Source organism: Petaurus breviceps, unplaced genomic scaffold (assembly GCF_028583685.1).
Source record: "Petaurus breviceps papuanus isolate PSGF00001 unplaced genomic scaffold, PetGlider_PUasm1.0 37, whole genome shotgun sequence".
NCBI classification, from domain to species: domain Eukaryota; kingdom Metazoa; phylum Chordata; class Mammalia; order Diprotodontia; family Petauridae; genus Petaurus; species Petaurus breviceps.
The window spans coordinates 101,495,153-101,507,813 of NW_027186296.1; the positions used below are offsets into that span (position 1 = coordinate 101,495,153).

Genomic DNA, 12,661 nt, shown 5'->3' on the forward strand with positions numbered 1-12,661 from the left:
AAATCATAAGGAACTTAATCAAAGTTGAACTATTTACATTCCTCCATGGAAAAATAATTGTAACTTAGGAAACTTTTCTCAGTATGAGAATAGTTGAAGGGAATAGAAATGTATACATATATGCATACATATGTATATATATATGTCTGTATAGGAGGGTATATGGGTGTATGAATACATATATGAATGTGTGTATAAATGTGTACAGGTATACATAGACACATGGCACAGAACCAATTGAATAGGAAGGGATGATAATTAAATGGTGAAATTAAGAGGTGAGAGAGAAACATAATGAGAGGAGATAGGGAGAGACAGAATGGGATAAATTATTTCATATAGAAGAGGCAAGAGAAAACTGTTACAATGGAGGGGAAGAACAGGAAGGCAAAAGGGAATGAGTCAACATTATTCTCATTGAATTGACTTAAGGAGGGAATAAGATACACACTAAATAGGGTATCTCACCCTACTGGAGAGTAGGGGGGAAGGGGACGAGAAGAGGGATGATGGAGGGGTAGGCAGGCAGGGTGGGAGGGAAGTTGGAAGCACACACTTTTGAAAAGGGACAGCGTCAAAGTAGAGAACAGAACATGTGGGGAGCAGGATAAGATGGAGGGAAATATAGTCAGTCTTTCACAATATATCCACTATGGAAATGTTTTGCTTAGCTACACATGTACAACCTATATTGAATTGCTTACCTTCCCACTAAGGGTGGGTGAAGGGAAAGAATCTGGAATTCGAAGTTCTAAAATCAAATGTTTAAAAATATATATGTATAATTATTATTATTATTTTACATGTAACTGGGATATAAGATATATAAGGCCCTGGGTCACAGAGATCCACTGTGCCCTACTGGAAAGTGGAAGGGGAATAGAGGAAGATATGGGAGAGAGCAGATTGGAGAAGGGGATATTCAGTGAGATTGCTGTTTTGGTGTGGTGGGTAGGGGAAAAATGGGGAGAAATTTTGTAACTCAAAATCTTGTGGAAATGAATCATGTAAACTAAAAATAAACATAAAATTTAATTAAAAAAAAGAAAGGGAGAGGGATAGAGGAGCTGAATGGGGCATCCATTGTCAGACATGGCCAGTGGGTTGGCTTCTTCTTAACTTTATTTCTTCCTTTATATGAAGATTTCTGTTGTGGAGAGTAAGGAGAAGGCAAGGTGTCATTGGTAACTAACAGTGACATTTTTGAAGAGTATCAGTAAAACTTTTAAACAAAAAAAAAATAATGGTTCCAATGGTAAGGTTTTATTATGTCAAATTATATGTATGAAGCTCTTGAATAATATTTTAATTTAATCTGATCCTGAATGTACATTCTTTTAGGATTAAACCATGGGACAGTAACTTTAGTCCTAGCCTACAACTTAATATCTTCCTCTTCCTCATGGGATAGTTACCAGGTGACCCCAATTTTGCTTATAGTTGTGAAAATGCAATTTTTATGAAGTTGATTTTTTGAACTCACATGTAATGTGGGATAAAAAAAATCCATTGCAGCATTATCATAAAGGGCCATAAGGTGGCGATATTATTCTGTAAAACCTTTTACCCTTTTCTCTATAAAATGTACGCAAAAGGAGTTAGGGTTTTCATTGAAAATGAAATAAAATTTTATATTTCCTATTCTCAGTTTTAAGAGCTAATGAATAAAATATTCTAGATTTATCTCTCCATGTCACATAAATTCCAAAATAAATGTTTTTTTTTAATTTATGTGGTCCTAAATTGATTTTTTTGTTATTGTTGATTAGTGATCCTCAGAAGAAAAGTTTCTCACTCTTGCTTTCTTACATATCCACCCTGATAAATATTCAGTATTTAATTAAATTTCAGTAAGTATTTCACCATTTATTATACACATTATAGTGATATAAAAATGTGAATTAAGAGGCAGTGTATTCATTTTTATGTACCAGATCCAAAAAATATTAAGTAATACTCCTTCCTTACCTTCACTGTTTATGTAATGATCCTGGGTTAGAGACTTTACAGATAGTCTTATTCAACCCTTTCATTTTACAGATGAAGAAACTAAGGCCCAGAGAGGAGATAAATCCAGTGCCCACTACAGTATATTGATGACTGCTTTCATAGTGCAGTTACAGTTGTATTTTCAAGTTACAGTATAAAAAGTATATGTTGCATATCTTCAGAAAATAAAATGAAAAGTAGTGGAATATTTTTATTTTTCAGGTACCAGAAACTAATATCTTAGGACAGCTTGGCCATGGATATAAATATGCCATGGGAATGCTTAATGAAGGCAGAATAGGAATTGCTGCACAGGTGAGTAGCACCCTCTGATGTTCAAACTTAGATCATTTCTGCTTGAATCATGAAGCTCTGGCAGTTAAGAGGGCTATGAGACCAGAACTATTGTCAAGTCAAACCTCTAGAAAAGCTTATTGCCACTAGATGTCACACTTCTTTTACATAATGGAAAGAAAATGGCTATTTAAAGAGAATCTCTATTTAAAATTAAAGGCAAGCAAGTAGAAATATCCAGAGGAAAAAAACTATTGCCTCAGTAGTAGCAGTTTTTCTCCATTTTAAGAGCTAAAATAATAATATAATAAATAATGTCTATGTTGGTACTTCTAAAATGCATCCTGAAATTAAATTTGGCTTAAGGAAACAACTTTTCAAAACATGAAATCCTTACAGAAGAACCTTTAAAAAAAGAAGTTGGAAGGTCAGGTATGAATAATACCAACTAGGTTAAGATATAGTACTAGAAATAGTCCTTTTGGACCCTCGAGCTACTTTGCTTAGTTGTAACAAGAATGAGTTGAACCTATTATTTTATATGGGCATATAAAATAAAATTATCAGAATTAAGTAACTATGTAAAATATACTATTTAAAAGTTGATCAGACTTGCCCCTAAAAATTCTTATTTTTTTGGTTCAGACCTGTATATAAGTCTTCAGTATAAAAGAGTTCTTTCAATAGTTCTTCAATGTAAAGAATTCCCTCCTTTCCCAATGCAGAACACCAGGCAGCTGCTCTGCTATTTATAATCTTAGAGAGTTGTCTGAGACACTGAGGGGTTAAGTGCCTCGAGGTCAGAAAACCAAAATATGTCAGAAGTAAGACTTGAAGTCAGGCTTGCCTAACTCTGAGGTGGGTTCTCTACATCCTACTCCATGATACCTCTCAAGGATTCCTGTTGTGACTGCTTTTTATAGAAGATGGCTATTTTCCTCAGTTAAGTAAATGAATCTTCCATTGATATTGTGTTCCAACATCTTGTTCTATTTGTATAAAATCTTGTCAGGAAGTATGGTGATCAAAAGAATTTTCTTCAACAAATTCTTTTCACCAGTAAGGTCAGGGGAGCCATTTAGACCCTAACATAGTCCCTGATGTGCTTCATAAGGAAGGGGAGATGAAACTGAAGAAAACAAAAATGAGAAAAGAAACTAAGCTAGAATAAATACACAGAAAAGATTCATACTGTAGGCATGGTTTGAAGGTTTGATTCTCAAAGCATTTGAAAGAAGAGAATATTCCCAAGATGGAGAAAAATATTAGACATATCACCAGGATCAAAACTGAGGCCTATTTGCCTTCTTTTTCATTTTTACCTAATTTTATGACAATAATCTACATATACATCAAGAGCACCCTTGAAGGTATGAAAAGAGAAGAAAGAAGCAGGATTTTGCAAATAATGTTCTAAATAGACTGAATCTTTACATAGAGTTGACTAAAGAACACAATATCCCATTAGGCTTGTTTGTTGAGTATAGAATATATTTGATTCAATAGAACAGAATGCTGCCTTAAAAATTCTCCTACATAGAGTTGACTTCATGCATATTAGACTGGGAATGGGGATCCTTCAGCCTTAAGGCCACATATGGCCACCTAGATTCTTAAGTTCAGTCTTTTGACTGAATCTAAATTTTACAGAACAAATCCTTTTATTTTTATTTGTCTTTTATTTTTGTTTTTTTTTTGTCTTTACTAATCTGTTTGTCTACTTTTAGTTTACAAGATTCAGTTCTACAATTCCTTGAATTTCAAATTTTCTCTCCCTTCCTCCCCTCCCCCCCATGATGACATACAATCAAATATAGGATCTGCAAATACTTTCACATTAGACATTAGTCAGATTATAAAGAAAGATTGAATCAGATGGAATGAACAATGGGAAAGAGGAAACAAAACCAAACAAGAAAAAGAAAAAGATCAGGTAGTTTGCTTCAGTCTGGATTCAAACTCAGTTCTTTCTAGTTCTTTCTCTGGATATAGACATCTCTCTCCATCATGAGTCTTTTGGGGATGATTTATAACCCTGCATTGCTGAGCAGAGTCCAATCTTTATTTGTCTTTTATAATTTTATTTTGTTTTTAAAATGAATATATTTAAAATACCAAAGAATAAAATAAGTTTCAATTAAAGAGTCCTCCCAGATTGACCAGTACAGTTAGAACATTAATAACCCATAAGAGCTAAATTAATAGCTGCTACACTCATAATTTAGTTCTAACATTCTCCACCTGACTGGTGCTACTGCTGCATGAGACTGGTTGGCAAGAGTTTATGGGGGTTGAGTGGAGCAGTCTGTCATCAGCTTTTGGCAGCAATGCAGTGTTTCTGTATGAAGTGTAAGTGGAATTTGTAAATAGTTGCATGGCTTAACAGTATTTTTTAATGCTGTCTGCTTAACAGTCTGTCACATCAAAGAAGACCAAGAGAACTCTGAAAGAAGAAAATAGATCTTTTAAAGATGATTTGCTTGCTTTGTGATGCTGCAATATCATTATTTAAAAAATTCAATGCTCATCAGCATTATAACACTCATAACCACAAATATTTTAAATTAGAGGGAGCAGCGCAAAAGGTTTTGCAGAAATTAAAAGATGAAAAACAAAAGCAAAGACAGTTCTTTGAAACAGCAATGACACCTGGAAATAATACCACTGATGTAACTTATGAAGTAGCTTATATACTTGGGGGAAAAAGGGAAACCATTCAGTGATGTAGAAATTGTTAAAGATTGAATTGTTGAAGTTGTAGGATACTTAGAACCTGATAACATTTCAAAGCACAAACAACTGCCTCTTTCATGGGGAACCATAACTGATTAGCAGCATGAATTAGCCTTCAGCTTACCAGAACAATTTCATGCAATACTTCAAAAGAAAAATATGTATTATTCAATTGCTTTGAATAAATCAACTTATTACTGATTTGACACAGGTTTCATACTTCATTTGGGTCATAGCAGAAGATTTTCTTTGCTTTGAACAGTTACTCCTTTTGGGCACTATTGCAAATAGAATATGGTGAATAGATATCTTCAATAGTTTTCCAGATAAATGTCATGAAGTTGGACTGAATTTGGTAAATTTAGCAATGCATGCACCTTCCATGACAGGAAAACATGAAGGGTGTATTGCATAGATAAAGAAAAATGCATTAGATCTAGATGCTCTCATTTTTTTTTCATTATATCTTCCATCAGCAAAATCTCTGTACTAAAGTTACTCTTTTAAGTGATGCTTTGCAACAAATGGTAAGTTTTGTTAACTCTATTTGTGCAAATGCAATACAGCATGGTAAGTTTTGTAACATGCTAAAGTTGAACAATGAGGTATTCAGTGTGGATTTGCTTTATCATTCTAGGTGTTTTGACTATAGCAGGGACAAATATTGACCAAAATTTTGTCTCTGCAAGAAGTTAAATTTTATGAACAGAATCAGCAGTGTGATATTGAAAGATTTCTATAAGACTGCTACATTTCTGTTTGATATCATGTCAAATCAAAATGATTTGAATATTTCTTTTCAAGGTAAAACTAAGTCTATATATGATATGTGGCAAAAAATTCAAGCATTTCGAAAAAAAGCTATCTGTTTTCAAAACACTTCTTCAAAAGGAAATTGTAGATGAACATTTTCCCCAGTTAGCAAAGGTCATTGATGAACAGAATGATATATGTGAAACATTTGAAGAATACACAGCTATTATAGACCTGTTAATTGTAGAATACAATGAAAGGTTCACTGACTTTGGAAATCTGACATCATACTCAAATGAATATTTCAGCCTCACCTAGTTGATATCACCAAGGTACCTAAAGAACTACAGATGGAATTGATTGATTTACTAGATGACATTCTAAAGTCATTGTTTGATGCTAAGAAAGATGCAATTGAAAAATGCAGTGGAATACCCACACCTGTGACAACATGCCCCCAAAATGCTTTCTTTCCAACCACTTACTTCTGTGAATCTACATTCTCCTATGTAACCCAAATCAAGATATCCTTAAGGTCACAAATGACTGGTACCCATCTAGAGAAGATAAGTTGAAACTATGGGCCTCCATGATTCAACCAAATGCTTTTCAACAAAAAGCAAACACAACAAAGTCATTAAAAGGTTAGTTAACTTTAAAATTAACAAATAGTGCTCATTTTTTGAAATTATTAAGTACCTAGTTAGGTTTTTATAAAATAACGTACATTTTTAAGTATATCTAATTGAAGTTTCTTGAATGCAGCCTTATTTGATTACAGCTAAATATTAATGTGGCCAACATAAAAAAAAAATCCCATTCTTGTAATAGACTAAGTAACCTGAACTTCAGCATATATGGAAGGGAGGAAAGAGAGAAGGGGTCCAGGTTGTGTAGCAGTTAAATGCCAGAAAGGAGATTATATTTGATCCTAGGAAAACAAGAGAGCCCCTAGAATTCCTTGAAAGATGTAACAGCAGAGAGAACTTTGAGACAGTATGGTGCAGAGAAAAGTTTGGGTTTGGAGTTGGATGCTCTGTGTTCAAAGTCCAGCTCCCCTTATGACTTTGATTGAATCATCTAACTTCTCTGGGTCTTGGTCTTCTGGAAAACAAGGAGTTTGAACTAGATAAACTTCAAGGTCCCTTTTGACTATCCTTTGATTGACTCTGTGACTATAAGTAGCAAATGAAATCTTAGATAGGAAGATGTATGCTTCCCAGGGTGTTTTTCACTATCATTTAAGGTGTCTTTTCCTTTCAGAAGCACTTCATGCGCCATCTTCTACACAAATCCTTTTCTTTTCTCCCCTAAATGCTAGTGACTTCCCTCCCAAACTACTTTGTGTTTTAATTACTTTTATTATGTTTGTCTTTGTAAACTTTATATTTATGCTATGTGTGTATATTTTAAAGGTGCTTGTCTTCCCCATTAGGAATTGTTTCATTCTTCATAATTATATCTATAGTACCTAGCAAACAGTAGGCAATTCACAAATATTTATTGTTTGATTGGTTGATAATCAGAGCAAAATCTAAACAGAAGAGTTGGTGGTGTTTAGATGATGAATTCCTTCAGATGTCCTTTTTGTTAATGACACAGTCCTGATTGAATCAAGTCCCAGAACATTGCCTAGTTTTCTAAATGAGATCCATAATCACTTTTAAAAGTTTGGCCTAATTATCCAAAAAAGAAAAACCAGATAGATAAAGAATATCTGTTTTTCATACTTGTGGTAGAGATAGTCCATTGGAATATACACTATCATCATCAATACAGAGACAACAAATGAACACTAGGCCAAGAACTAAAAAGGAGAATTGAAAATTGTATTTTTGGGAAATTGCTGAATTATTTTTATTACCATAAGCTTCTTTCTGAAAGAGAGCCTGCCCTCGTAACATCCAAACTTTTGTGGTGCTGCTATATCAAGGATCACCTGAAGTCACTCTCAGGATATATGGCTTGTTTGAAGGGATTGTAAACACATTAAAAACAAGGAATTTTACTGTCAAGTCAAATAAGCATCTGACTAGAATAAAGCAGGCTGGTTAAGTGAAGGGTAACTGATGTTAATCCACATAACTGATGTACACCTTGGTTTCCATGTAATATCAGAACAAGAGGAGCAATTAGGTGGATTCCTATAGCCAATTACAAAAAGAACATGGACAAGATTCCACAAGATGGGGAGGCATATGAGAATTGCTTGATATCTTATCATTAGAGGATGTAACCACATCAGTAAATCACAGATTCATTGAAGTCCAAAAAAATATGTATCTTGTAATTTGTGAGTCATTATTATAGAACTGATGATTCCTCCCTCCACTTTTTCAACTTATGTTACCCTAGTAACCAGCTAGTTTTAGATAAAGACTTAAACCCAGGCTTCCCAGAAGGCAACATAATATGCTTCTATGTGATATTGGCTTTTCTTTCCTTTTTAAAGTTTATCTGTACTTAAACTTTGTCAGATAAGGCATTAAAAACTGCAGCACTGGAACTCATTGTTCCCGGGGATATAAATAATATAGGTGTTCTGGCAGTAAAATACACTGCCTTGGCTTTACTCTAATTACTCTAAGTTACTCTTATAACCTAATTAAAAGTTAAGGTCACGTAGTTATTATATCTTGGTTAATACTTTGGGTACCTTTTAGCGAGAGAGGAATGTGTCACAGAATGAAAAGAAACATCAATCCTTGAAACTCTAAATGTAGACAGTTTAGCTTTGCAACATTTATATTTAAAGACTTTTTGTTTCCATGAAATGTAATTTTGATTGATAGCTTATTTATCAGTTTTTACATCAATAAAAATGCCATTTGTCTCTATGCAAACTTTAATAATAAGAGTATGGAATAATCACGTTATCTCGTTGACAATGCTTTGGTGTGGAATGCTGTCTCCCATTGTTTTTGACATTATTTGTATGTTACATGTACCTTGGAAAACAAGAAATTAAAGGAAAATATAAAGGAATACTAATGAAACATTGATGAGTTTGAGGGTGTTTCTACCAAAACATTTTGTTCAACTCTTATTTTTTTTCCCTTTAAAAAAGGGAACAACCCCAAATTGGTGGAGTCATTTGGATAATAATTTAATGGAGCTCACAGATTTAGAGCTGAAAGGGACCTTTGCATCCAGTTTAAATTCCTCTCTTTATAGATGAGAACACTGAAGCCCAGAGAGATCACTCAGCAGTATATGGCAGCAGTGAGATTTGAACTCGGGTCTTCTGACTCGACATCTAGTACTCTTTCTTTTATGCCATACTTTTGGATACACAAGATAATATTTTTTCACAATTTAATTGGCTCAGCCCTTGGAGAGAATATGGAAAAAACCAGGTTTAAAATTTTAACACATTTTTACTCACCAAGGCTTCAGTGGTGTGAATTAGAGGTGATTAGTGCTTTTACTGTACATCTTATATGCTCTATTGCCCTTTTCATCAAAGCGTTAATAATCCTATTAATCATAATCACATATTATTCAAAAGAGAAGCTAAAGACAGACTGGGTACAAAGACAGAACATTCAGAAGTGACTTCCCTAAGTGAAGATTTGAAGGATACTGAGAGGAAAATCTGACACCTCCTTAGACCAATCTGAGTGAGACATTTGAGGGATCAGAAAATTGGAAATTAAGAGGGTTGATTATAAAATACTTTGATGCTCTGCTATGCCTAGAGACTTGCTTCCTGTATGTAGTTCAATATGTCTTAAGTAATATTTCCTGCAGTCATTGGGATTTTGACTAGACCGTTTTGCACCATTTCTGTTTTTTAAAAGAACCCCCCCAGGCCCCAATAACTATTATTGTTTCCAAAAATTATATTATATCTATTATATATATATAATATTCCAAAAATATTATATCTACCAAGAAAAAGACTCTTACCACTATGGATAAATTAAAATATGAGCATGTAAGCCAATCCAGCCTTCTTTCTTATCATTTATAGATGTTAGGACTGGCACAGGGATGTTTGGACCACACCATTCCGTATCTTAAAGAAAGAATGCAGTTTGGTGAAAGAATATTTTCTTTTCAGGTAAGAATTATAATGATCATTTAACCCTAATCATTTATTTTGTATTATCAGAGAAATCCCTCATATATTTGTAAAGGGTTTAAATGGGGGCAGCAGTAAGAGTGTTAAGAATCAGGATGGGAAATATGCCTCATCTAAAAATTTGTATTTTATTAATTGTCTACCGCAGTGTTCTTTTTCCCATTTTTTAATTTTTACTTTCAGTTTCAAAATCTCCCTTTTCCTCTTCCTCCCCCACCTGTATGAGAAAGCAAGAAGAACAAAACTTGAATTATAAATATGTAATCATTCAAAGTTCCCCATTTGCCCATATTCAAAAAAGAAAAGAAAAAGAAAGGAGGAAAGAAAGAAAATAGCATTCTCTGATCTACATTCTGAGTCCATTACTTCTCTGTCTGGAGGTACATACCGTGTTTTATCATAAGTTATTTGGAATTGTGGTTAGTAAAAGTTCTAAGTCTTCCAGAATTGATTATCCTAACAGCATAATTGTTATCATCTAAGTTGTTCTCCTGGTTCTGCTCACTTCACTCTGCATCAGTTTGTATAAGCCTTTCCAGGTTTTTATGAAACCATTCCCTTCATTATTTCTTACAGAACAATAGTATTCCATCACATTTGTGTATCCTAACTTGCTTATCCATTACCCAGTTGATGAGCATCCCCTTAGTTTCCAATTCTTTTCTACTACAAAAGGAGTGGTATAAATATTTTTCTACATAGGAGTCCTTTTCCTCTTTCTTTGATCTCATTAGGACATAGACCCAAAAAAAGAGAATGCATAGTTTTATAGCTTTTTGAGCATAGTTCCAAATTGCCTTCCAGAATAGTTGGGCAGTTTGTTAAAAGAATCCATTTTCTCAAATGCTCTAAATCATTATTGATTAAAGAAATGCAAATCAAAGAAACTCTGAGGTACCACATCACACCTTTCAGATTGACTAAATAACAAAACAGGAAAATGATAAATGTTGTATTAGATGTGGGAAAATTGGAACACTAATGCATTGTTGGTGGAGTTGTGCACTGATCTGACCATTTTGGAGAGTAATTTGTAACTATGCCCAAAGGGCTATAAAACTGTGTATACCCTTTGACCCAACAATACCACTTCTAGATCTGTATCCCAAAGAGGTCATAAAAATGGGAAAATGACCCACATATACAAAAATACTTACAGCAGCTCTTTTTGTGGTGGCCAAGAATTGGAGATTGAGAGGATGCCCATCAATTGGAGAATAGCTGAACATGTTGGGGTATAGGAATGTAATGGAATACTATTCTGTTATAAGAAATGATGAGCAGATGGAGTTCAGAAAAACAGGGACTTACATGAACTGATGCTGAGTGAAGTGAGCAGAACCAGAACATTTTACACAGTAACAGCAATATTGTATGATGACTAACTTTGATAGACTTAGTTCTTCTTAGCAATGCAAGGACCTAATACAACTTCAAAAAACTCAAGATGGAAGATACTGTCCACATCCAGAAAAAGAGCTATGGAGTGTGAATGCAGATGGAAGCATGCTACTTGCTCTCTTTTTGTTTTGTTTTGTTTCTTTTTTCTCATGGTTCCTCCCATTGGTTCTAATTCTTTACAATATGACTAATGTGAAAATATGTTTGATGTGAATGTATGTGTAGAGACTGTATCAGATTGAAGGCTGTTTTGGGGAAGGAAGAGTAGAAAATTTGGAACTCAAAGTCTTATGGAAGTGAATGTGGAAAACTAAAAATAAATAAACTTGGTTTTTTTTTTTTTTTGCCTTTTGGAGGACAGTTGGGGTTAAGTAACTTGCCCGAGGTTACACGGCTAGTTTTTTGGTGTGGTTGTTAAGTGTCTGAGGCAGGAACTGAACTTGGGTCCTTCTCACTCCAGGGCTGGGCGCTTTTACTCACTGTGCCACCTACCTGCCCTAATAAAATAAACTTTAAAAAAAAAAAGAATCCAATTTCTCATGGCCCCTCCATCATTTGTCATTTCCCTTTTTTTGTGAACTTAGCCAATGTGATAAGTATATCATTGTTCTTTAAAGATTAAGCATTTATATTGCTTGATGGTGATTCTTTATTATTACTTGCAAGGAGTTTTTAAGGAGGAATGTTTTAAAATGTTTTTAGTACTCTTGTATTTGAAAATTTTTTGTGCTTTAGGAAATTTCAGAATCAAATTTTTTTCAAATAATTAAATTAACATGTATAACCAAATTTTGGCTTTACTAGAATTTACCATGAACTCTTTTTTTAAGGATTAGAAATTATAATTAAGTTTTTAAAAAGTTTTTTATTTAACTTTGTGCTATCTCATATTGTATTATCTTGAATATTTATTGTGAAGAATTATTTGAACTTGGAAATGCTCTAAGAAAAGAGGATTTTAACAATGCATATGGTATCATATTTCATTTTAGAATGTAGATTAAGCAGTATTTAAAAAGTAATGCACATGAATTTCCTTTTGTTACATTCTGAGTCTGGCAGTTTTCCCTAGCAAGGCATTCCTTTAAGGATGAGAGATGTTCTTGCAAACTACAATTATAACTTTAATGCTGGGTCTGAATATTGTAGGGAATTCAACATCAAGTAGCTCAAGTGGCCACGCAGCTCGAGGCTGCAAGATTGCTGACATATAACGCTGCCAGACTTTCAGAAACTGGAAAACCATTTATAAAAGAAGCTTCCATGGCAAAATATTTTACATCTGAGGTAAGAATAAAAATCTATTCCCAAGTTTTTTTCATTGTGTATGTAACTGGTTTATAAATACTTTTACCCATGTAATGGTAATGTAATTTGAATTTTAAGATCCCTTTGTGTTGGCAAAGG

The 12,661-nt window shown here is 33.7% G+C and overlaps 2 protein-coding genes across 6 annotated transcripts in view; both read left to right on the forward strand.

Moving 5' to 3' along the window:
* BUB3 (BUB3 mitotic checkpoint protein) overlaps positions 1-12,661 on the forward strand; it is a 555,213-nt gene that overhangs the window by 347,897 nt on the left and 194,655 nt on the right. The gene's annotated exons all lie outside the window — the stretch shown is intronic.
* Positions 1-12,661, forward strand: part of ACADSB (acyl-CoA dehydrogenase short/branched chain) — a 67,873-nt gene that overhangs the window by 49,159 nt on the left and 6,053 nt on the right. For all 3 annotated transcript variants that reach the window (XM_069099157.1, XM_069099155.1, XM_069099156.1), the window contains 3 exons: positions 2,212-2,304; positions 9,743-9,832; positions 12,404-12,541. In XM_069099157.1, the coding sequence (XP_068955258.1) occupies positions 2,212-2,304; positions 9,743-9,832; positions 12,404-12,541 (321 nt within the window). The remainder of the gene's footprint in view (positions 1-2,211; positions 2,305-9,742; positions 9,833-12,403; positions 12,542-12,661) is intronic.